Source organism: Gymnoscopelus braueri (genome assembly GCF_963280865.1).
Source record: "Gymnoscopelus braueri genome assembly, chromosome: 1".
In the NCBI taxonomy this organism is placed as follows: domain Eukaryota; kingdom Metazoa; phylum Chordata; class Actinopteri; order Myctophiformes; family Myctophidae; genus Gymnoscopelus; species Gymnoscopelus braueri.
The window spans coordinates 21,072,624-21,097,769 of NC_137603.1; the positions used below are offsets into that span (position 1 = coordinate 21,072,624).

The 25,146-nt window shown below is 41.8% G+C and overlaps 1 protein-coding gene across 1 annotated transcript in view; it reads left to right on the top strand.

Annotated features, from left to right (window-relative positions):
• LOC308087886 (NADPH oxidase 2-like) overlaps window positions 1-24,714 on the top strand; it is a gene marked incomplete at both ends in the record, with an annotated part of 46,343 nt that extends 21,629 nt beyond the window's left edge. Inside the window, 9 exons of the mRNA XM_080432107.1 lie at window positions 17,932-18,044; window positions 20,307-20,500; window positions 20,598-20,724; window positions 20,957-21,049; window positions 21,151-21,392; window positions 21,655-21,817; window positions 22,016-22,162; window positions 22,808-22,932; window positions 24,588-24,714. Coding sequence (XP_080288233.1) covers window positions 17,932-18,044; window positions 20,307-20,500; window positions 20,598-20,724; window positions 20,957-21,049; window positions 21,151-21,392; window positions 21,655-21,817; window positions 22,016-22,162; window positions 22,808-22,932; window positions 24,588-24,714 — 1,331 coding nt within the window. The remainder of the gene's footprint in view (window positions 1-17,931; window positions 18,045-20,306; window positions 20,501-20,597; window positions 20,725-20,956; window positions 21,050-21,150; window positions 21,393-21,654; window positions 21,818-22,015; window positions 22,163-22,807; window positions 22,933-24,587) is intronic.
• Window positions 24,715-25,146: the final 432 nt, after the last annotated feature.

A 25,146-nucleotide genomic window follows, 5' to 3' on the forward strand; every position in this document is an offset into this window, starting at 1 on the left:
AGTTTCGTAAAAAGCGACAGCACGGTTCAGCCAGAACTGCGAAAAGTGGCAGAAACAGAATACCTACAATAATAAGACAGGTCCAGAGCTGAGCTCTGGTCCCGTAAATACCCATCAGTATATGGGGGGGGGCGCTGTTGAGCGCTGCAGACAGAGGGATTTATGAGGCAGACGTGGGCTGTAGAGCCACTTTATGAGCTGGAAGCAGCCTCTTGTGGGCAGGCAGGCCGCCATGTTTTACTACCAACACTCTCTCTCCTGTTCTAACACATTCTCTGTCTGTCTCCTGAGGGGAACGCTCCACCTGTCATTCAAAGATGACACACTCGCACACACAAACGCACACACAAATTATTTTTCTGAAAAGCACTAAAACTAAATAGACCTCTGTTCAGCTGACAAATTTAAATTGCGGCCACTAATTTAAACCTGTGACCAGTTAGGACAATTACCCTTCTTTATGCTATCATGGCTACATTTTATTCTGTAGCCTGAGGCAGTGAATGAACAACAGTCATAACATATTTTTTACTCCATTTGGTTGGTAGTGTCTCAGTTTTCACCACATGAATATGTTTCCAAACATTATGTCAGAGAGTGTAGTGAAGTGTGACAGAGATGACAGGAGAGAGACCAAAACAGAGGGAAGAGATGTTGCAGTGGTCTATTCAAAACCATGACATACTGTATAATATGACCTCTTTTACATGTAACAGCGATTCTCTGTTAATGTTTTTTTTGTCCGTGGCCAAATATACAGTTTATGAATTTGGAGCTACTGCTCTATTAGATGTAACAATGGTCCTCTTCAAAACCATGACATACTGTAAATAATATGACATGTAACAGTGATCTTCTTGTCAAAACCATGCTGTACTACATGATATATATAAGTCTGCTGAGCTGTCACAATTATTATTATTTATTATCACTGCAAGCTCTCTCCCTGCCGTGACCTGTGCGAGGAAGCACTTGCCAACAGGGTTGTTTCTGTCAAAGTATTTCTCTAAAATCTTTTGTATTTCCATTGTCTATTCTGTTTGGTGGCCGCAATGTTTTTTTGTCTGTATGTCCCCTGAGCTTGTAGATCAGCTATTTTCGGAGTGTGTTGGAGGAGGTGCAAACAGAGATGCTTCTTGAGTGGATTTTCCCCCTTCTTTTTGTTGGCTCATGAACTTTAAAAACAAGGAGGTCCCATCATTCTTCTTTCTTCATTAGACGTGATTATTGCAGGTCCCTGCACTCAGGGGTTGTTATGATATATATTGATATATATTATATATTATGATACAGTATATGGATTGACATTCTCTGACCAGTAAATATGCTGAATCACTCTCATCTACGCATGCAAATATACTGATACACCTGTGACGCCATGGCCATGGTTACTGCGTTATTATCAGGACATTGATGTCTATGCACAATGAGGCTACCAGATGCATCTGTTGTTTTCTAATTATTTTGTTCTTTCCTATGACTCATATCTCCTGGTCACGTAATGTGACCAGTGCTACATGTGTTTAATAAACTTTAGAACTTGTCGTGTGATACTGCCTGATCTTGTTCTCCGAACTCACCACTCCACTGAATCATCACTCACCAGTCACCACCATTAACTAGAGGAAAACTCTTAGGACCACATTGGCACTCAACCTACTAAATTCACAACACTGGTTCAATCATGTTTCCGCAGTGGCTCGTGAAATGCACTGAGATGGTCATGGACAAAATAAAAACTATTATAACAACTATTCTAATAGAACAATAGGGTGCTCTTCATAACATTTTGGAGCCTGAAGTCATGGTCAACATGCAGGTCCCAGTGCAAAGTAATTGGAAACCAATGTTATAGTAGTCTGCTTGGGTCACAAGCCATGGAGGCCCAAAGACACTCCATTACAACTTCTCTCGGGTAATCCATGCATGGGTGTGTTTGTCAAATGAGAGCCATTGTCTTTCTCTAGAGGTGTGTTGTGTTAAGTAGTAAACGTGTGTTCTGTCAGGTGTCGTTAAGGAGCAGAGGGAGTCTGAGGAGAGCTGTCAGGTTCTGGAGTAATGGACGTCTTCTCCACTGATTGCTAACAGGGATGGAGTCAGCACAAACAGAAAATTGGAAGCGACATCTTGATGGAGGTGAACAGGCAGGCACAGCTGGTCACACAAGTGAGAGGGAGGTCTGTGTGCCTCGCATCATGAACGCCGCATGCAATTTCAGTGACATTTTGCACGCATATTCCCACTAGGCCGAGGAAGAAATGCCACCCTTTTCACATTGGCCAGTTACAGCGCCACCAGGAGGTCTAATTTAGCGAAACACATTTTTGAAACAAAATGCCTCAAATCATGAATGCAGTGTCCAATTGCCATGAAAGGCCTAAGAAGAAATGGCACCCTTTTCACATTGGCCTATTAAAGCGCCACCCGGAGGCCACAATAACCTACCTGACCTGGCGGAGACCTGTGCTCCACTTTTTCTAGTTTTACCTTTTTTTACAAGGGAAGCTCAGCAGGATGGGATATCTGTGTACAGTGTGTGTGTGTGTGTGTGTGTGTGTGTGTGTGCGTGTGCGTGTGCGTGTGCGTGTGCGTGTGTGCGTGCGTGCGTGCGTGCGTGTGTGTGTGTGTGAGTGTGTGTGTGAGTGTTTGTGAGTGTGTGGAGGGGGGGTGTCAAAGCAAAACAAGAGGAAAAATAGGGGGAGACTAAATGGAGAGAAAGAGCGTTCCGAGCACAGGTAAAATATGGAGCAATCTTTCTGAAATGTGAACAATGGTATAGTATATATTTGTGATATACTATAGATTATATTATGTGATTAACATAATTCTGATTAAAATAGCAAAGTTATGAGAGGATGGGACAATATAACCACGCACTGAAAAAGGAATCCCATGATGTCCCTCCACCTGCCTTTATCTCCTCACAAACAACCGTGTCAAATATTTGTTGTTTCATCGCTGACAGCGTTATGTCACGTCACAGAGCATCAACACATCCACAGCAAACCTTTCGTAGCCATGGCAAGAACAGCAGCATCAAGGGAATCACTCAGCATCACAACAAGCCACGCAGAGGAATGGCATACACCCAAGCTGACATCAAGAAATGGTTTAGATTTTGAGACCAATTAAAAATGAATTGCTTGAAATGAGCGCTGACCCTCGCCGAATTGGATGCCAGTGATCTCATTAAGCTGGTTTCTTACAGTGGGCCAGCAGGCACCTAGAGAGCGAGCCTCCCTGACACACCGTCAGCGTGGGAGAAAGCCCATGGGGCTGCTGCCCGCAATAGGCTGAGAATTATAGCTCCTTAATATTATGCTGTGATTGTGTGTGTGCGTGTGCGTGTGCGTGTGTGTGTGTGTGTGCGTGTGTGTGCGTGCGTGCGTGTGTATGCGCGCGCGCGTGTGTGTGATGACAGTCGTAGTCAGAGAATATGGAGAGAAAATTCTCGTGTGGACATGGAGAGTTGCGGTTCGGTGCTTTAACCCTTTAAGACCTGAGGCGATTCTTTAAAAAAAATCTAAATCTTAACAGTTTTTGGAAAAAAATCTAAACATTTTTTTTTCACGATTTTTCAAAAATAGCAGATCTACAAGTTCATAGCGCGGCACTCGGTGCCGCGCTATGAGCTTGTATATCTGCTATTTTTGAATAGCCAAAGACATCTAAAGTGACACAGATGCGTTCCAGGTATTAATGGGTTAATAGAAGCCTCAATCAATATCCCTCCTATATTTCCTCTAGATCTCTTCCTTTCTCTCTAACCTCTAACCTCTCTCTCTCTCTCTCTCTCTCTCTCTCTCTCTCTCATACACTCCCAATTCTGTCCATTTCTCTGCCTCTCGTCTTCTCTCTCTGTCTCCAGTGTAGTGTAACTGAACACATCTTAACAAGACTGGTTATTTCCTGGACACATCATAAGATGTGCACACACCTGCTTTGTTTGAGGCACATCAATCCTTAAGCCTACTGTTTTTCATTCTGTACCTTGTCTCCCATCTCCATCATTAAGCCTACTATAATTCATACAGTAACTTGTCAAGCAACTTGTCTCACTCGCCTGAACAATGTGACACATACGTTTGTCTTTTCCTCCCATCAGTGACCTGGGGGAGACCGCTCCACCTCCATCACTGTACCACTGCTGGCGAAACAACTAGCTGCCACACAGTGGTTGGCCTAACGACAAAGTAGCCAATCAAAAACCTCCAGGCTATGAGATGTCAACCCTCTAGGCCAGTGGTAACCAACCTTTTCAAACCTTTTTGATGCCAATTAAACGTATTTCCGTGTGTCCAGAACATTTATGTTGTTCTGGACACCTAAAAAAAAACTTTTACAATTACTTTGATGTGAAATGCTAGTTTGCTAGACTATCTGGTAATAACATCCTGTAGTTCTGTTACATAGGTTCAAACATGGCAAAAAATATATTTTTAAATATTTTCTCTGAATTCCTCTCCTCAAAATATATTTGAAAGTCAATTGAAATCTCAGACGAATGGAAATTGGACTCAACATCATTTTATTATGGCTTTGCGAAAACATATAAATGACCATTTACCAGATCTGTAGAGGGCGCAGTGGAGTAAATAAAATGATTTACATCTCGCGGACATATTTTATTTTCTGCCCAAAAGATGTATTTTACAGAGAAGGTGGGGTGCTGACTGAGAGGCTTCCCACCTCCGAGAATAGACTCAACAACACAAAACAGCCTTTGTTTCGGTGAGTAGAGAAGTGGTTTTGTTTATTTTTACTACAGTTGGAGCCCTCGCAGGGCAGTGGAATTCCTTGACTTTGAGCAGAGCCGAGAGCCTGGCAGGGCGTTAGAGAGAACTCACTAACGCTCTGGACCAGGGCTAGGTGCAACCCTTGGTTCCAGTTGGCCTGATGATCTGCAGTATTAAATGGCACGAACAAACCTCTGAAGTGGAGGGTCATGTCTAGTGTTTCATTAATTAAAATCCCTCCAGTGTTTTCTACATGGTCTAGCCATATACTGTACTACTGTAGGTTTTGACCTAGTCTTGTTTTCTTTAACTCGTTATTTAAATGGTGTTAAAAGAGGATGTCTCACAAGATGGAATGAGCACAATGTTTTTACAACCCTTCAACATGCATTGTCATGATCTGTCTCTTTCTGTTTCTCTATTCCCTCTGGCCACACCCATAGTCTAATCTAGTCACCATTACCTGCACACCTGTTTCAACTTCCTCGTTTAGTCCATTGAATTTATTTCACCCCATTCCCCCTCTATAGTCCAGTGTTTCCCAACCTTTTTTTCTGCCAGGGCCAAAAGATCCCAGGGCACACATATACGGTGTATACATGTATATTTTTTACACCATATATATATATGAACATTACAAAATAGCACATTTGGCCTACAAATATATAGACTTGGGTCAGTGCAATGCATGGAGAAGTCTGATTCACCACTTCTTTGGTACTAAACCATGGGTGGCAGAGCGACGTCTACACAGATGGATTTCCGTCACAATTAATGACTTGCCACTTGATTTTTGAATAGTTTTATTATTATTCTTAAAATTTAAATAGTAATGTAAAGTATACATGATGTGAACATGCATGGTACAGCATTATCATTATCAATTTTATCCTACAACTTCTTGTTTATGTCAAAAAATTACTGGATATACAGGTTTTGTAGCAACTTGTAGAAATATTAGACCTTAATTGTCGAATGTTTAAGTATGTTCTAATCATGTACATACTTTACTTTATTTAAAACATTTTCCAAATATGAATCTTTTAACATTTTGAAAAAAATTACAATTTAACACAGAGGTGCAAAAAAAATAAATAAATAAAATAAATAAGTATATGCAGAATATCTATGGCATATTCAGGTTCATATGTGCATATATAGGAAATATTTGTCTCATATATAGCTTATATATGTCCACATGTATGCCACATATATGGATATATATGTACATAATATGTACATATCCATATATGTACATTGTCCGGGTAGCTCAGTCGGTAGAGCTCTCGCCTTCAGACCACAAGGTCATGGGTTCGATCCCGGGCACCGCCAACTCAGCGCATGAGTAGCACGGCTTGGGTGCGGTAAGTCGTGCGGTAAGTACTGGGAGCTGAGGATAGGTGTGGTGCTCCACCTCAGCAATCCATCTCCCAGGGGTCTAGCGCATAGTAACGGGGACAGACTCCCGCGTGTTACTCGGCTGATACCGACAATAAGCCATCTCCCGACCTACTTACTTATACATGTATTATATGTAAAGACATATATGCAGGCGGCCAATTTCGAATACGTCACATATATGATAAACATATTTGTTGCATATATAAAAACATATGTTCATATATTTCCTTTGTCCCCCCTGCTGGAAAAGGCACAAATCGCCTATGGATCAAAGAATGAGGAAAGTGTGAACTATATGCTGTAATGATGGAAGAATGATGGTTGTTGACTAATGGATCATTTAACTCCAGTCATCGGTCCTCATATGCCCCCATACTGTGATCTCTGCTTCTCCATATCATGGATCCATCCCTCCTTTATTAATGGACACAGCAGTCCAGAGAAATCCATTGCTTAAAGGAATCACATTTGAATCACATTTGAAACCACCTCTGAATGTGTCTCAAGTTGGATTTGTAAAAATCGGATTCCATGTGACTTTTTTCTGTTCAGACTTCATAAAACAAATCGAATTCCAATGTGGATATGGCAAAAATTAGATTTTTGGCTGCCAGTCTAAACAGGGCCTAAGACATAGAGTGCCAACAGGCCCTGACAGCATCACTAGTCCAACAGAACTTGCATGAGACTGTCCAGGTCCGCTGGATGAGTGAGGGCCATTAAAATGGATGAAGGGTATATGTTCCACTATCATTCAGAGAGAGAGACAGAGAGAGAGAGAGAGAGAGAGAGAGAGAGAGAGAGAGAGAGAGAGAGAGAGAGAGAGAGATTCTAAATGACCGTACACCCCGGGATTTCCGCGCCTGGTGCAGAGTATGAAAACATATGAAAATGAAAATAAACATGAAAACAACAGAACCAACAATTCAAATACTTTTTCACACCCCCTCCAAGAATCCCCAACAAATGTATATCTCTTTAAAAATAATTTGCCCAGGGACGGCAGAGAGTTGTCCCACGGTCCGGTCATGGACCGCGGTCCGCCTGTTGAGTACCCCTGACCTATACACTCTCTCTTTCGTGAAGAATATAGACTATCAGCATAAAGACGGCTGTTGTTAACAGTGAAGATTTGCTGGCACTTGAGGAGTGTGGAAGAAAAGTTGTTCTACTCAGCATAAAGACGACTGTTGTTAACAGTGAAGATTTACTGGCACTTAAAGAGTGTCGAAGAAAGGTTGTTCTACTCAGCAGGCGACCAACAGAACGCTACTTGAGAACTGCCCCTGTCATTCAAAGGTCTGTTCCCATCATCTGATGTGCAACGGCAATAGGATTGTATGTGTACAGTATGTGTTTTCATCAACTTTACAGGGCTCTTTGATCGAGTGTTTTAGGCTGTTTCTATTATTTTCACATACTTGAAAAATTTTCACATACTTGAAAAAGACCGAAAGGGTCGAAACGTCGTATCAGCTGTTTGTTGTGAAATAAAACCTGGAGCATCAAAGTGAGTTGCGAGCCATACCTTTGTTCTATTTATTTTCAGCCATCACCTATCTTCCCCTCTCTCTATCTCTTTCTGTCTAGGAGCTCACAACAATTAGTATGCCATATTTAGCTCATAAAGTTCTAAAATAAGAAATTACATCTTGTATGGCTGTATTGGAACATTAAGATTGCCTATGGCATATGCATTTTAGTTAATAAACTTATTTGATTAGAAATAAAACGTGTTTGTCTTCTGTATTGCTGGATGATTTATGACCCTGCCTCAGCCAAGAATTTAAAACCCTTCAGAGTTTATGAGACTGATCTGTATCAAAAACAGGTAAGCTGGTGATATATAATTTCATTGATATTCATAACATTTAATGATGATTAATCACTAAATTACCCCTATCCGCACTACATTGGCAACCCATCTGAAAATGTGTTTTCTGTTAATTAAAGAGCTGGAGAAAGGGAGAGACTGCTGTTACAGAACAAACACTTTGTAGCAATGATTATCTGAAAATAGAACTTTAATTTAAAACAAATAATAGTAATAATACAAAATCCCTTACTTCCATTTGTTTATTGTGGGTTATACTTCAGGGAAAAAAATCCTCCTAAAACTTAGTAAACCTGTCTGTCAGACCGGGTTTTCCTCCTCGCTGCGTTCACCACAACATCTGAACTTGCACAGGGGCAATGATCATTATCATGTGCAGACAACGTGCAACATATTTTTCACCTTTTCCCAAATTCAAGCTGTTTAATAGCCTTTTTCCGAAATTCAGTTGAACTCTATTCAGAGTTTGGCCTATGGGAGCCATGGTTATAGCACCCCAAGCTATGGGATGAATGATCAAACTGCGTATGGCCACTGTTAGAGAGAGAACGCTGCAAACTTATAAAGGACTTTCATTTACCCCATGTCCTTACACATTGTGTTTCATGAGAGGGAGGACGCTTTGGATATCATCTTCATGCCACAAGCACGCAGATTCACTTGCGCAATGTTCGAATCCAGGTGTGACGGGTCCGGCCGTGTGTGTGTGTGTGTGTGTGTGTGTGTGTGTTTTCTGTGGGTTGTGTGTGTGTGTGTGTGTGTGTGTGTGTGTGTGTGTGTGTGTGTGTGTGTGTGTGTGTGTGTGTGTGTGTGTGTTTGTGTGTGTGTGTGTGTGTGTGTGTGTGTGTGTGTGTGTGTGTGTGTGTGTGTGTGTGTGTTGGAACTGTTTATGAGCGGGTGTGTGTTCGTTGTGGGTCCACAACGCGACGAGACGCGAGGTCGCGAGCACGTGGGGGTCCGGCCGCGTGTGTGTGTGTCTGTGTGTGTGTTCGCTGTGGGTTTGCATCGTCATGCCACAAGCACACAGATAGCTCGCAATGTTCGAATCCAGGTGCGACGGGTCCGGCTGTGTGTGTGTGTGTGTGTGTGTGTGTGTGTGTGTGCGTGTGTGTGTGTGTTTGCTGTGGGTTGTGTGTGTGTGTGTGTGTGTGTGTGTGTGTGTGTGTGTGTGTGTGTGTGTGTGTGTGTGTGTGTGTGTGTGTGTGTGTTTGTGTGTGTGTGTGTGTGTGTGTGTGTGTGTGTGTGTGTGTGTGTGTTAGCTGTGGGTTGTGTGTGTTTGTGTGTGTGTGTGTGTGTGTGTGTGTGTGTGTGTGTGTGTGTGTGTGTGTGTGTGTGTGTGTGTGTGTGTGTGTGTGTGTGTGTGTGTGTTGGAACTGTTTATGAGCGGGTGTGTGTTCGCCGTGTGCGTGCGGAAGGGTATTGTCTAGTAATAATAATTGCAGATTATTGGACTATCTACATTTCAGTCATTTTCAGTAACACACAGTGTGTCTGTGTTTGTGTTTGTGTGTGTGTGTGTGTGTGTGTGTGTGTGTGTGTGTGTGTGTGTGTGTGTGTGTGTGTGTGTGTGTGTGTGTGTGTGTGTGTGTGTGTGTGTATGTGTGTGTGTGTGTATGTGTGTGTGTGCGTGCGTGCGTGCGTGTGTGTGTGTGTGTGTATGCATACACATGCACATGCACATGCACATGCACATGCACATGCACATGCACATGCACATGCACATGCACATGCACATGCACATGCACATGCACATGCACATGCACATGCACATGCACATGAACTCGCATGCACTGCATACGCACACATGCACTGTCCAACAGCTGGACCCAGTTAAAGAGATAGGAGGAAGAATTATGTTTGTGTGTTTATTTCTTCACATTGCACGTGTATGTGTGTGCGCAATGCACACTGATGACCTTGGATAGGAGACAAGGTTAGCTGAGCATTATAGTCCAGAATGGTATGAAACGACCATGGTACTGTATGAACCACCGTTGTTAATCTTTGCGATAACCATGAGTTGAAGCTGCCAGTTTGTTACCTTGATGTGTCAAAACACTTGTCTTTTAATCTCTTTTATGTGTATCAGAAAACATGTGGATGGTATGCTCTCAATTTCATGTTACAGTAGGTCAGCACCCTGAGTTGTTCAGTTATAGGTACTTGCGGCGCATGTTCAGATGTTCAGATTTCAGTCCATAGACTGTTAAAAATATGGACAAAGGGAACGGTGACGTCACACATTGGTTTCTACAGACCAGTTTTGAAGCCACCTTTTCAGCCAATTCAAATCCGCCATCTTGGAGCCTTCGGTCCCAAAGACCGCTATTGGCTTCAACCGCAGCGATGGCAGAACCAGTAGAAGCCCTAGGAGCATATCCTACTTTATGATTAATTTAAAGATGAATGGGACCATAATTTAGTTCTAAACACTTATCATGATGATTGAAAAAATACTTTAAACTGGGGTCGCCACAGCGGATCATCTGTTTCCATCATGCTTCTGTTCTCTGCATCTACCTCTGTCACTCCAGCCACCTCCAGGTCCTCTCTCACTGCATCCATAAGCCTCCTCTTTGGCCTTCCTCTTCTCCTCTTGCCTGGCAGCTCCATCTTCAGCATCCTTTTCCCAATGCACTCTTCATTTCTCCTCTGCACATGCCCAAACCATCTCAACCTCGCCTCTCTTGTTTTATCCCCAAACCTTCTAAACTGGGCCGATCCGCTAATGTAGTAATTTCTGATCCTGTCAATCCTTGTCACCCCTAAAGAGAATCAATGCCACGGTTTCCAAGCCGTACAGCATGGCTGGTCTCACTACTGTCTTATACATCTTCTCTCTAACTCTTGCTGGTACCCTTCTGTCGCAAATCAACTCCTGACACTTTCCTCCATCCGTTCTACCCTGCCTGCACTCTCTTCTTCACCTCTCTTCCACACTCCCCATGCATTACTTTGGATAGTTGACCCTAGGTATTTCAACTCCTTCACCTTCTTCACCTCTACTCCTTGCATCCTCACTGTTCCACTGTCCTTTCTCTCGTTCAGACACACACATATTCGTCTTACTCCTGCTGACTTTCACGCCTCTTCTCTCGAGTTTAGTGCATGCCTGCACCTTTCCAGACTCTTCAACCTGTTCCCTCGTCTCACTACATATCACGATGTCGTCTGCGGACATCATAGTCCACGTGCCTCCTTTCTGACTTCATCTGTCAACCTGTCCATTACCGATGCAAACAAGAAAGGGCTCAGAGACGATCCTTGTTGTGGGCCTAACCCCACCTCTAAACCATCCGTCAATCCTACCTTTCCTCACTACTGTTACGCTATCCTCATACATGTCCTGCACCATTTTGACGTACTTCTTTTGCCACTCCTGACTTCCTCATGCAATACCATACAGTGCTTTCTCTCTTGGCACCCTATCATATGTCTAGGTCCACAAAGACACAGTGTAACTCCTTCTGTCCTTCTCTAATACTTCTCCATCAGCACTATCCGGGCGAACAGTGCATCTGTGGTGCTCTTCCTTGGCATAGACCCATACTGCTGCTCGCTAATTGTCACCTCTCTTCTTAGCCCAGCTTCATGAAAATGTTTGCTAAGGTGATAAAATCAAGTGTAAAGTCCGGCCAAAACCTTATTCAGTTGAATGTGTAAATGAGTGTAAATGCTTCTGCAGCCAGCAGGAGGTGAAATAGCGATATCTGCTGGGCCATTGACTCTTTGACTGCCAATGACGATGTTTCTCTTCATATTTTGCTAGGGCTCAGACTGCCAATGACGCTAGATGGCGCTGTTCGCTAACCTATGAGTCACCATTTGACTCCCAGTGACGCAAAGAAGCAGAAAATCATGTGATCGTAAAAAAACCCAGCCACATTCACTTCCATGCACATTCCCTGCCAGAGTTTTTTTTTTTTATTCCCACCCAGTGCCAGCATCTTTTAAGATTTGTTTACCTTTTTAAACAACAAAATATTTTCTGTGATCACCATCCTCACGGTGATCCCCTCATTACACACACAGGAGTCTCGTAGAATCGTGGAAAAAAAATAATGCACCACACAGGATCAGCTGTCAGCTGTCAGATTCTCTCAGAAAGCACTGCAGTCTGCACTAGCATTGTATATTTGACTTACCAATATGATTAGCACTTTCTCCTACCTTTTATTTTAAGTCTTTTATAAGGTGGAAAAAAATCCACATCATCAATTGATGTAACGTGATGTAATGTGATATTCAATGGACAAGGTAGATGGTTCTGTTGTCTGTTTGCAAAATGATTTCCCCACTACTGAGACAGGGGAGCGATGCATTATATTCTTGAGAGCAATGTCAACGTTGGAAAATGCACATGCTGTCTCTCTTTCCGTAGTAGGATATGAGTAGCTCTCGTATTTACATTTTATGAGGAAACGTATGTGACATCTTTGCTCTGTTTTCACAAGAAAATGTTGGTACTTGCTTGTTGTCTCCGCCAGGCCGAAAGGCATGGCGAGAGAGTATGTTTTGCACCCTGTCCGTCCGTCCGTGTGTCCATGTGTCCTTCTGTCTGTGGACAGCTAATCTCCGGTGCCGTTTGCTTGATTGCAGTGAAACTGTGCACACACACACTCCTTGGATGCCAATTCAGAACCTCTGCCCCAAATTTTTCACATGGGCCTGTTATAGCACCACCAGGAGGCCGCTTTTTACAAAACACATTTTTTGACAGTACTCCTACAATTTTTTCCCAAACATTACGCAAATTGATACACAGTATCTCTATAGTCATTAAACCACACGTGTCTTTCAGATTTTTCATATTCTATCTTGATTGGCTAAGAATGTTTTCCAAAGTTTGCAGGAGTGATCCTTTTCAAACAAAATGCCTCAAATCATGAACGCAGCTCAACTCACTAGGCAGAGGAAGAAATGCCACTTGAATTTTTTCAATCAGCCTCATGGTGGCGCTATAACAGGCCGATTCCTGTTTTTACCTATAACTGTACCGATCTGAGTAAAACTTTGTATGTGCACTTCCTAGAGGCCAAGGAAAAACCTTTGCCCTGCATTTTTCACATCTGCCTTTTATAGCGCCACCAGGAGGCCGACTTATGTAAAACACATTTTTGGATAATACTCCTTCAGATTTTATCCAAACATCACGCAAATCGGTACGTAATATCTCTTTAGTCAAGTCATCAAGACGGATCCGTCCAATCCGCATCACATTCCAGCCTGATTGGCGAATTCCGAATATTGCTGGCCCACACTAACCTACCTGACCTGGCGGAGACCTGTGCTCCGAGGAGCACAGGTCTCTGAATTGCTGCTCTACATCATGCTGCTACATGCATGTCCTGCCGCTTGTTTACGTGACTGTTAGCGTCATGTGTGTCACATCACGATGATTTGATCACTTTAAAGATCAAATCATGTGACTGGATAACACAGCTATTTTTTAATTAAAATGAGCCTGTTTTTAACATATTTATACACAATTAAGTGTCTATTCTTGGCTTGATATATTTTGAAATACCGACATTTTGTCAACAAGCATTTGTTTGTAACCACTATTCAGGGGGCCCTCCAACGCTAACACCCAATATTTCAATAATACTCTGTTGACTCCTTATGTGCCCTATACTGTATTTTGTAATAGGAAGGGGGGGGGCAGACAAAGATATAAGATTACTTATCTTACACTCTTAGGTACTCTCACAAGTATGTTTTTTCCCCATAATTTACCTTTATGTATTAATATGATTGCAAATAAATAGATGTCTGGGTTCTGTAGCCTCTAAAATATAACAGAGTCTCTCAGGAAAAAAAAATGAAAAAAAAGTCAGATAGGTTTACTTCCTCATTCCACTGACTGGTTCTTAGCTCAGTTTTGAAAAGAGTGTTGACGTTGCTCCCAGGAAGTTCCTCAATAATGAAATGTGCATTTGCTTCCTTCTGAGTCAATGCAAAGAGACAAGATGCTCATTTAATGGGAGTGGTTTGAGCAGGAGTCTATAAAATCCTGCAGGTAAGCAAAAGATGTAGTGGACGTGTGAGTTGCGGTAGCGGCAAGGGCCCCAAAATGGCTAGCTGGGTTATCAACCATGGACTTGAAACTCTCATAGTGGTATGTACATTTTTACATGCCTAAATTGTACCAAAAACAAAACTTGTTGTAAACATTCAAGTGTGAAATGTCGAAGTTATTTACTGGCAGAATGAATCAATAGGCTTTTGCTATTTAATAAACAATATTTGTGAAGTTAACATTTTATCCTGACTGGACTTGCAGGTTGCCTTTTTTGGCATGAACGTGTACGTATTCATTCAGGTCTACATGCGCTTTGAATTTGGGCATCAGTTTTTCTACACACGTCACCTTCTAGGGGTAGGTTACCCATTGTGTTTCAGCTGCATGAGTCAAAAATTATTATCCAGTGAAATCATTTATTCATGAAGAACTTATCTCAGTTTTAGTCGTGTAAGTGATGGTGGCACATATTTTCAGCTGTCACTGAACACACAGTTATAACTGATGACCCAGAATATAATCCAGTGTGAGGCCACATGTTAATATTCAGTTGTTGTTTTTGTTTTGCTGTCCAGGCTGCACTGCCCATAGCCAGGGGCGCTGCAGGAACCCTCAACTTTAACTGCATGCTGATCCTCTTACCAGTGTGCCGAAACTCGCTGTCTGTGGTCCGCGGCTCCATGCTCCGTGTAAGATGCCTAGTTCTGTCACAATTATTACAATATAGCCTAATCGCAATTATTTGAGATAATCATAATTATTTTTGCATAAGCTTGATAATCATGGTAATAATTTTAATGTTGAAAAATCTTCATACATTTTCAAATATTTTCCAAGAACAGCTGAGAGGTAGGGTAAATGATATTTTGGTAGCACTTTACAATAATGAACATTGAAACATTTATAAAAGTTTATAATCTGTTTATAGATTAACACATCATGAACAGCCTGTTTGTTGACATTCATAAATGATTACTAAAACATTTATAACTATGGTAAAACAAAAAATCATTTATAAGGTATTAGTAAACAGTAAACTATTCATGAATAAGCCAATTGTATACATCTGTAAATTATTATTAAATCACTTGTAACTGAAGATGTATAAGCTATTTGTAGATCTAATCATAGACAAACTATTTCTATACGTTGGTAAATTATTATGAAATAATGTATAATAACATTGTGCAACATTTAAGAATCATTGAAACATTTAAAACACATTAACCCATTATTTATACTCGATTTGTTTCATCATTAAATAATGTAATTTAATGTGTAAGAAATCATTTGGAAATGATTTTCATAGTGGTATATATTGAGTTTTTTCGTGGTTTATATGACATCTCTTAAACATGTATTAAGACTTCATAAATCATTTGTTAAATCTTTGTTGTTATGATTACATATTTTCTAAATGTACAAATTAAATATTTAAAAATTATCTGCAGATTTGGGAAATGTATACCTCCATGTTTTTCATGGTTAACATACAGTATGCTTTGTAAAACATTCCTAAAATATCTATAAATCCTTAGTAGATGTTATTATGTGCCCTAATCTAAAGTGAAGACAGTTCATTATTTACAACTGTCTGCTAATGTGGACTTTCAACTTACCTGTTGCAAACTACCTGGCTTTCATGAGTGCAGACACCAACCAATTACTAGAATTATCTTTCACCAGGCCATACCCCGGCCCCCCAGAGTCAAATTCAGCAGCAGAGGGCGCTGTTTTTTGTTCCTTTTTTTTGACTATGGGTTCCCAGATTGAACATGAACAAAAATTGAGGTATACTTTTCCCAAATGATGTACAAGTAATATTTACTGTGAAATTGTCTATGATTAGTTCTGTATCTACAAATAGCTTATAAATATTATTTAACATCAGTTACAAATGATTTAATAATCATATACAGATGCATACAAATGGCTTGTTCATGAATAGTTTACTACTTACAAATACCTTATAAATAATTTTTAACCATGTCAACAAACTGTTGTTCATGATTTGTTAATAGTCTGAAAACTGCTTATAAACGTTTATAAATGTTTTATAACGGTCATTATTGTAAAGTGCTACCGATATTTTTGGTTAAAATACAAGTTAAATAGCTCTATATTCTGATAGCACTCATTGCTATGGAGTGTCTGTTCAGTAACAGGTGTCTCGTTGTCTTTCCAGCTCTTTGGTAAACAGAAAAGAACATTTCAGGTCTGGATACCAATTTTATCGGGAGACACAGGATACAGAATAATCAAGTGAAATTGGAGTTGATGACACAAAGAAAGGAGCAGACAAAATTGGAACTGTAACACAATAAAGTGTAACCTGATAAATGGGTACTCTTTCCTGATTGGCTGAAAATGTGCGACCTACCTGAAAATATATTTTCCATTTATTAAAACGTTTTGTTATCATTTTCCTTTTTCTGCACCGGTGCCATATGAGACTCCAGCTGGAGAGACAGGGAGACCCCCTGTTACTGAACAAACCCTCTATAGCAATGATTACTATTTGGTGAAACGTTTTGTTTTTATCAAAACATATCACTTACCCTACTTGAAGTGGCAGAGCTACAAGCAAGCGAACGTCGTGTCAGTTCGGATTTTCCATCTGGAGCGAAGATACTGAGGCGGCGGATGTCTTCGTTTGCGTTGTCCGTTCGCCTCGTTCTTGCTGCTCGATGCAGCGTAGCGCCAAGTACCGTCTTTGCATTGACTTTGTACAGCTCGAACAAATATTTTCTCTCTCTGTGGGAACGCACCGTAAGGGAAATTATTCCTATGGGAGACAAATAAAATGAACCTTGACTTTGAAAATTGTAATTGAAAACAAAAAGTTAATAAATATGTAAAATATATAGAACCAGCACACACACACACACACACACACACACACACACACACACACACACACACACACACACACACACACACACACACACACACACACACACACACACACACACACACACACAAATTGATGTATTTCATTATATGTTTTACATTGCTTGTCTCAAACCTTCTGGACCCTTTCAGTATTGTGGCCGATACCGAAGATTGAGGGAACAACTGGACAATAATATCACTTTTCACAAGCTGGTTGCCTATACGATTATATTCTGGACACGTGAGTGTGAACACAAAATGTTACTATACCGGTAGTGTCATAACAGTACATCATAACGATGCTTATAAGAGACATGGTTAGTCTGTTAGTTCTATAAACTGTTCATAGAACTGTTGTTGTCAACAAAATGCTTCAGAGATGAGATTGAGATTTGCTGTAAAAGGCTATTGAATGCATACTGGTGGAGAGAGAGAAATCGCGCGTGCATGTGTGTGTGTGTGTGTGTGTGTGTGTGTGTGTGTGTGTGTGTGTGTGTGTGTGTGTGTGTGTGTTATGCAGACAATTTTTTAAATTTTGTATCTGCAAAATTATTATATTGACAAGGGTGAAGAAGGCAAAGTTTTGTAAAGAAATTATATATTGTACACCTAGAGAACATTTGCCTTACAACTAAACTTGCAAAGAGGCGGCTTTTTAATTTTGATAGAATTTTTGTGAAGGAGGCCGATGCACACCTCAAAGGTTGGCGACAGGTGCGTAAGTCAAAAATTCACAATTTAGGAGGAGATCTCTGATGGTTAAATCAAAGAAGAGGACCCGCTCACTGTCAAAAACGTGTTTTTTCTTTTTACAACGTTGTCGCGCTACAAGTATAGCCTAACATAAGAATACAACTATGGTATCTAATGAAAGAACTGTCTTTATAAAACCTTCTTATTGAGGCTCGACTAATGGTATGTTTCTTTAAGTATGTTTGAAGTTGAATTGGAATGATCAAGTTGAACTCAAATACATTAACCAATATTATTATGTCTCCTCTGTTCTCTGATAGTTGTGCACATAGTTGCCCATTTGTTCAATATAGAGTTCTACAACAACAGCAGACGAGGGGAGGGAGATGAGCTAGCTCTAGCCCTGTCCGCTCTGGAGGACAGCCACAACACCAGCTACATCAACCCGTTCCGCTCCACAACTGGTGTGAGTCAGCAGTTCTTAAACCTTTTCATGTCAACCCCCAAATTAGTATGTGTTTCGCCGCAGACCCCCGTTTGAAAATACTAGAAGTTTGGGCCGCTGCGCGGCCCTCACATCTAGCATGACGTGTCGTCCACTTCGCATCGCAGATCCACCTTACAGCCACCTCACAGTGTGAGAGAGAGTATTTTGTGAAAGTAGTAGCTTATAATTTTCGGACATGGCAACACTGTGGTGAAAAGTAAGCCAAATCGCTTATAAGCAGAGGACATGGCAACGCTGAGCGTTCCGTACAGGCTTGTTTGTTTCTCTCGCTCTCTATCTCTCCGTCTCTCTCTCCCTTCCCCTCTCTGTCTCTGTCCTCCTTTCTCTCTGTCGCGCTCCCCTCTTTCTCTGTCCCCGTGTCTCTCTCCCCTGTCTGTCGAATAAGGTTAGGATTTGGCACCGTTTTAGTGAGGTTACGTTAGCAGGTGAATACCGGCGGATTTGGCCTCCGGGGTGACTGTATTTTGGGGCGAGTGTTTTGATCTGCCTTGTGTTGAGAACAGCCTGATCTCCAGAGATTACCGTAACATTGCACGGAACGAGTGCACTTCATTCCGTGGATAGCCGCCTCGGAACTCCCGAATTGCGTGCATATGTACGGCGAGTCCCACGGTGGGCGTAACCAGTCGCAACCCGGAAAAACCCGGAAGCAGAGCAGTCCCCACAAAAAAAATTACGATTCTGTGCCTATCGGTACATAACTCAAACGGCGCTGAGTAGGCACAGGCGAACGTCCCACCGTTCAGGACGGCAACTCGGTCGCCTTAGCTCCCTCGGTGGTCCTTCACGGGGTGACAGTTCGCCTGTGACTGCGCGCCTCCGAAATGGTTTTGTCACAAAGGGAGCGCCGTACATATGCACGCAATTCGGGAGTTCCGAGGCGGCTATCCACGGAATGAAGTGCACTCGTTCCGTACAATGTTACGGTAATCTCTGGAGATCGGGTTGGTTGAGAAAGACATTATGTCGAGGCGCGAGCCACGCACATGCACGCACACACACATACACACAGCGCGGAGAAGTTATAAAGAGTTCTGATATATAGTGATGATGTGTAGTGAAAGGAATCTACTGTACCTTCACACCATAAATATAAGGTCTAAATAAATCAGAAATAACCAAGGTGCATGGTTCAGGATTCTGTTGAATGAGGAGGAGTTAATACCCTTGAATAAGACTTACTAAACAGGTGATTTACAATTGTTTGAATCAAATTATTTTATTACCCTTTAATCTAAGTTTACAATTATTATGAACCTAAGAAATAATCAGAATGAATTATCAAACAAGCAGGATGATACATTACCAATCATTATGTACATCGCTCTGTGGTTGCGTTATCTTTCCCTGACACATGTGTACCAGTGGAAGGGCGAGACGTCTGCACACCGTTCTCTCCCTGCAGAACATTTTATATTTTTTACACATTATAATATCAAAAGTTATCAGAAGGAGTCGCTAATCGATCCATCGTAGGGGACGGGCTGATGGCCCCCTCCCTCTTGCTGACAGTCTCACGGGCTGTGGTGACCTTGGCTTTCATGCATCGAATCCAGGGCCTATGTATATGGGGGTTAAAAGTGATTAACTCATCTTGACACTATATTAACTAATTTAGCTGGTGACTCAAGGTTCCCTGGGGGTCCCTGGACCCAACTTTGAGAAAGTTATCGTGAAGCTGTCTAGATATTTCTGGACCTGTACCCTCTAAAACTGTTAATATTAATTTTTTTCCTTGCTTCCATCAAGGATGAGTTAGTGTGTGAACCAGCAAACAACAGGCACAATGTTATTCACATCATCTGTTACTCTGCCTTTTTGGCCAGGTTGTTGTGAATGACACAATTGAACTGAAGAGGTTCCCAACCTTTTATGGATCAGGGCCTCCTTGCAAATCTTGAGTGGAATCTCAAGTGTCCGTGGCCCACCCATCTGACCACTTTTACGTGTTAAGTGGTCAGATGAGTCGGCCGTGTGCATTTTCAGAGCATGTTTATTTTAATGATCAAGCAATTGATCGTGTTCCAGATGGATCAATGGAATTAACCTATACTTTAAGTACATTACATTAATGTTCTGTTATCAAAAAAATCTTAGTGTTTTACCAATTATTTGGGGGCCCACTTGCAATATCCTCATGGCCCACCAGGGGCCCCCAGGCCCAGGTTGGAAATTGCTGAGCTATTGACTTGTAACCCTGTTCGACTCCTTGTGGCACAGGATCCACAGCAGGCCCCAACAATTTTTGGCTTCACATCCCTCCCGGGTATCACCGGCATTATCGCCACACTGATACTCGTCCTCGTATTTTCGTCCTCCACCCCGTTCATGAGGCGCACGTACTTCGAAGTGTTCTGGTACACACACCATCTCTTTGTTGTCTTCTTCATCGCCGTCATCCTTCACGGAGTAGGGTAAGGATGAAGGCAGGGATCCATGTTCTGTAGGACATTATATTTTTGTTCTTTGGGGGGATGTCCCCTCATGTGGCTCAATGTATCCCATCCATAGGCGCGTCGTGCGGGCTCAAGCGATGACAGATCCGCCACACAATCACACGATATGCAAGGATCGGATTGAAGACTGGGGACGGGTCCCTGAGTGCCCCATTCCTCAGTTTGCTGGGGGGCAACTCGAGGTGAGTGTTTTGGACATTAAAAAACACTCACCAGTTAAGTTCAGTCAAGTTAAGTCAGAGTTAAAGTAGAACGCCTGATTTTATGTTGTGGCTACTCAACTGAGAATTCTTTCATTATGACATGTTTGTTTGCATAGAATTTGTCACAGAACATGCTTTACTCAACAAACAATTATTTAGATGTAGACGTAAGTCAAATAACCATAACCCATTATGTCCCCCTAATTCATAGACATGGGAGTGGGTGGTCTTTCCCTTGTTTCTTTATTTCTGTGAGCGTCTGATGCGTTTCATCCGCTTCATGCAGCCGGTTCAATACAGGAAGGTACGTTTGTGTAATCACTCATCTGTTGGCCTTCAGGTATAATTTCCGGTTGTGGTAGCATGATCCATGTGCTCTGTGTCTGTCATGCACTCCATCACCAGATCGTGCTGCATCAGTTCAGGTTGCTGGAGTTGCAGATGGTGAAAGATGGCTTCAAGATGCAGGTGGGACAGTACGTCTTCCTCAATTGCCCAGCCATTTCCCAGCTGGAGTGGCACCCATTCACGATGACCTCTGCGCCGGAGGATGACTATTTCAGTGTCCATATGCGTTCCATGGGGGACTGGACTGAGAAACTTATATGTATGATGGAGGAGCTTCCAGAGGGAACTCAGGGACCGAAGTGAGCCCTTTCTCAAGTAGATATTTTTGTTGACCTAATCTGCATGTAGAATTTTCTGTCCAAACTTGGTGCTGTCCATAATGCTGACATTTATTTTTACTATAGTCCAGCTTAGAACTTTACCCATTTGATTCGGTGATATGAATCTTGACTCCACCCAAATGACGCATTTTTGGCATGTAAAATTATTGATACAATGGTTAAAAAAAACAGGCATTGTTTGCAGTTCCTTGTCCATGAACTATGATGTATCCTTCCTTAGAATACGTGTTGATGGTCCATTTGGCACAGCCAGTGAGGATGTGTTTGACTTTGAAGTCTGCATGCTGGTAGGCGCTGGCATCGGAGTAACTCCCTTTGCCTCCATTCTGAGGTCCATCTGGAAAAAATTTCAGATCTCTGACCCCAAGCTGCGCACCAGAAAGGTAACCTACCAGTCTAGCCTGTCTGCCTTTGTCCTTTCATTAAACCTGCACATCCTTTGTTCTGCTTTGACAGATGCTATTCCAGGTCTCATGAATATTCTCAGATTTTTTACACAATTATTTTTGTTATGAAGCAGTGATGTGGAATGCTCTTGCAAGAGTTTGTTGGAAATGCTCACATTTATTTCCTGGTTGCAGATCTTTTTCTACTGGCTGTGCCGGGACACAAATACCTTTGAGTGGTTTTGTGATCTCCTGCATGCCCTGGAGAAGGATATGGAGGCCAGAGGAATGGCAGATTTCCTGACGTACAAACTCCACCTCACTAACTGGGACCAGAGCGTTGTATGTGTCTATATTAACCATTTAAAATATCTAGACATGGTTAACTGGATTCAGTGGCGGAGCGTCGGGGGAGGCCAGGGAGGCGGCCGCCTCCGGGCCCGCGACCCAGGAGGGCCCGGGCCGTCAGATAATAAATCGGTAAAATCAGGAAAAAATAAGAATTAAACAACATAACCCTAACCTAACCCTACCCTAACCCTAAAACCGAAATAAAGTGACAAAAAGCCCCCCAAAAAGTGACCGAATCCGCCGAAAACCCGCAAAATTCCGCACGCCAAATTTCGCACGCACGCACATGCAAGTGCGCAGGGGGGGCCTGATCACTGTGCTGTGCCTCCCGGCCCGGCTTTAAGTTGTTCCGCCACTGACTGGATTGGACCTGAATTGTCTCTGTACTTGGACAACTTTTTTCTGTCTACACACCAAATCTCTTTGCCAAAAATAGCCGATCTACAAGCTCAAAACACGTCATGGTTGCGATGTGTCATCAGCTGATAGATCAGATATTTTTGCTAATGTTCCCCTCAGAATAATGGATGCTGGGGTTCAAGTGTTTAATGCTACTTCTAATCTCATATTCAACCTACGGTGATTGAGATTGATTCTTCCTTACCTCAGTCAGGTTTTCTCCATTTGTCTTCATAGACTGCTCATGTGAGTGTCCATTTTGATGAAGCCACAGATGTGTTGACCGGTCTCAAGGCGAAAACCCATTATGGCAGGCCTAACTGGGACAAGGAGTTTGAACAAGTCAGCAAAGACAATCCTAAGTAAGAATAGTGTTGATCTTCCTCACTGCAGTTTTCATTGTATTTTTTCCTCCAATTAATCATTACAAGTAGATCTGATAACTGGGCTTAGAGAAATGGCTGTCTATCATTCACCTTCACCTAAACATCGACACTGAAATTGATGTGTAAATATGAAAATAAGCTCGGCTTATTTGGCTAAATTAGCCAAATGAATTCATTTCCAGTTATGTATTTTCTGCTAGCCAATTGCAAAAAAAAACTGTCTTCCATACTTTAGCGTATGTGTCTTCAACAGGGGTCCAGCTTCCCTAGGGGAGTTTGTGATGGAAGCCTTTTATTTATTCTAAGGTTTAGTTCCAAAACTATTAGAGTCATCTAAATATGCAACATCTAATTGTCTCCGCCAGGCTAAAGGAATGGATGTTTTGCAGCCTGTCCGTCCGTCCGTCCGTGTGTGTGTGTGTCCGTGTGTGTCCGTGTGTGTGTGTGTGTGTGTGTGTGTGTGTCCGGCCATCCAGTTAATCTCCGGCATCGTTGGCTTGATCGCAGCCAAACTGTGCACAACACTCCCTGGATGCCAGAGCAGAACCTCTGCCCCACATTTTTCACGTGGGCTTCTTATAGTGCCACCAGGAGGCTGATTTTTGCACCAAAAAAAAAGTTTTGTCAGTACTCATACAGATTTTGTCCAAACATCACGCAAATCGGTACACAGTATCTCTATAGTCATTACACGAAACAGGTCTTTCAGATTTTTCATATTCCATCCTGATTTGCTAAGATTGGCTTCCAAAGTTTGCAGGAGTGCTCCGTTTTGAACAAAATGCCTCAAATCATGAACACAGTGTGCGGTTTCTGTGAAATTTTGCACGCACATTCCCAGCCACTAGGCCGAGAAAGGAATGCCACTTGAAAATGTTCAAATCAGCCTCATGGTGGCACTATAACAGACCGATTTGTGTTTTTACCTATAACTGCACTGATCGGTGTAACATTTTGTATGCGCACTCCCTAGAGGCCGAAGGTTTTTACCTTTGCCCTGCATTTTTCACATCATTTTCCACAAGTCCACCAGACGGTCGGATTATGTAAAACAAATTCTCTGATATTACTCCTTAGGATTTTATCCAAATTTCACCCAATCGGTACACATGATCTCTATTGGTCATGTGATCAAGACGGATCTGTTTGATTTTTCATATTCCATCCTGATTGGCTAAGATTGAGATCTAAAGTTTGCAGGAGTTGCCCGATTTGAACAAAATGCCGCAAATCATCAACGCAGCATCTGATTGCGGTGAAACTTTGCACGCACATTCACACTACGTTGAGGAAAAAATGCCACCCTTTTAACATTGCCCTATTATAGCGCCACCAGGAGGCCGATTTTTGATAAACAATTTATTTTATATTACTCTTGCAAACTTTCCCCAAACATCACGCAAATCGGTACACATTATCTCTATAGTCAAGTGATCAAGTCGGATCGGTCGAATCTTTCATATTCTATCCTGATTGGCGAATTCTGAACATTGCTGGCCCACAATAACCTACCTGACCTGGTGGAGACCTTTTTCTAATTTTCATACAAATGCAAACATTCTGAATGTCCTGGTCAAGATTGGTCACAATTTATGTGCTTACACTGACAATGTGTTTTCTGCTACATTCAGGTCAGAGGTGGGGGTGTTCGTGTGTGGCCCTGAAGCCTTGGCAGATAAGTTGCAGATTAATTGTGTCAAATACTCAGAAATTGATTCTTTGAAGACCAAATTCTACTTCAATAAGGAGAACTTTTAAGCTGAAACGGAGATCTGTGTGTCTATTTTTGAAGGATGAGCTCACTGATTTTTCAAGACTGAATTGAAAAATAATTAGTTTTTTCTGTATAATCCCCACAACCATATGTATTTCTTCTGCTCTCTGTCCATGGTGGTGAGTGGTGCATATCAGAGAGACTATCAATTATATATGTACATATTGTGTTGCTTTTCATTAATTATCATCATAGCAGGTTGAGACTGCATTTGAAAGCTTAGCTTAGTTGTCTCAAGACATATGCACACCTAATGTTTTTAAAATTAAACATTGTGAATCTATATTTGAGATGTTAAAGTGAGTCATTTTAGTTCCATGCCATTGTTTGTTGTATTATTTTATTTTTCATATTTTAATAACTCACAAGAAGGTTCAGCCGCCACTGGATGTTTATAAAAGTGTCTTGGAGAATTC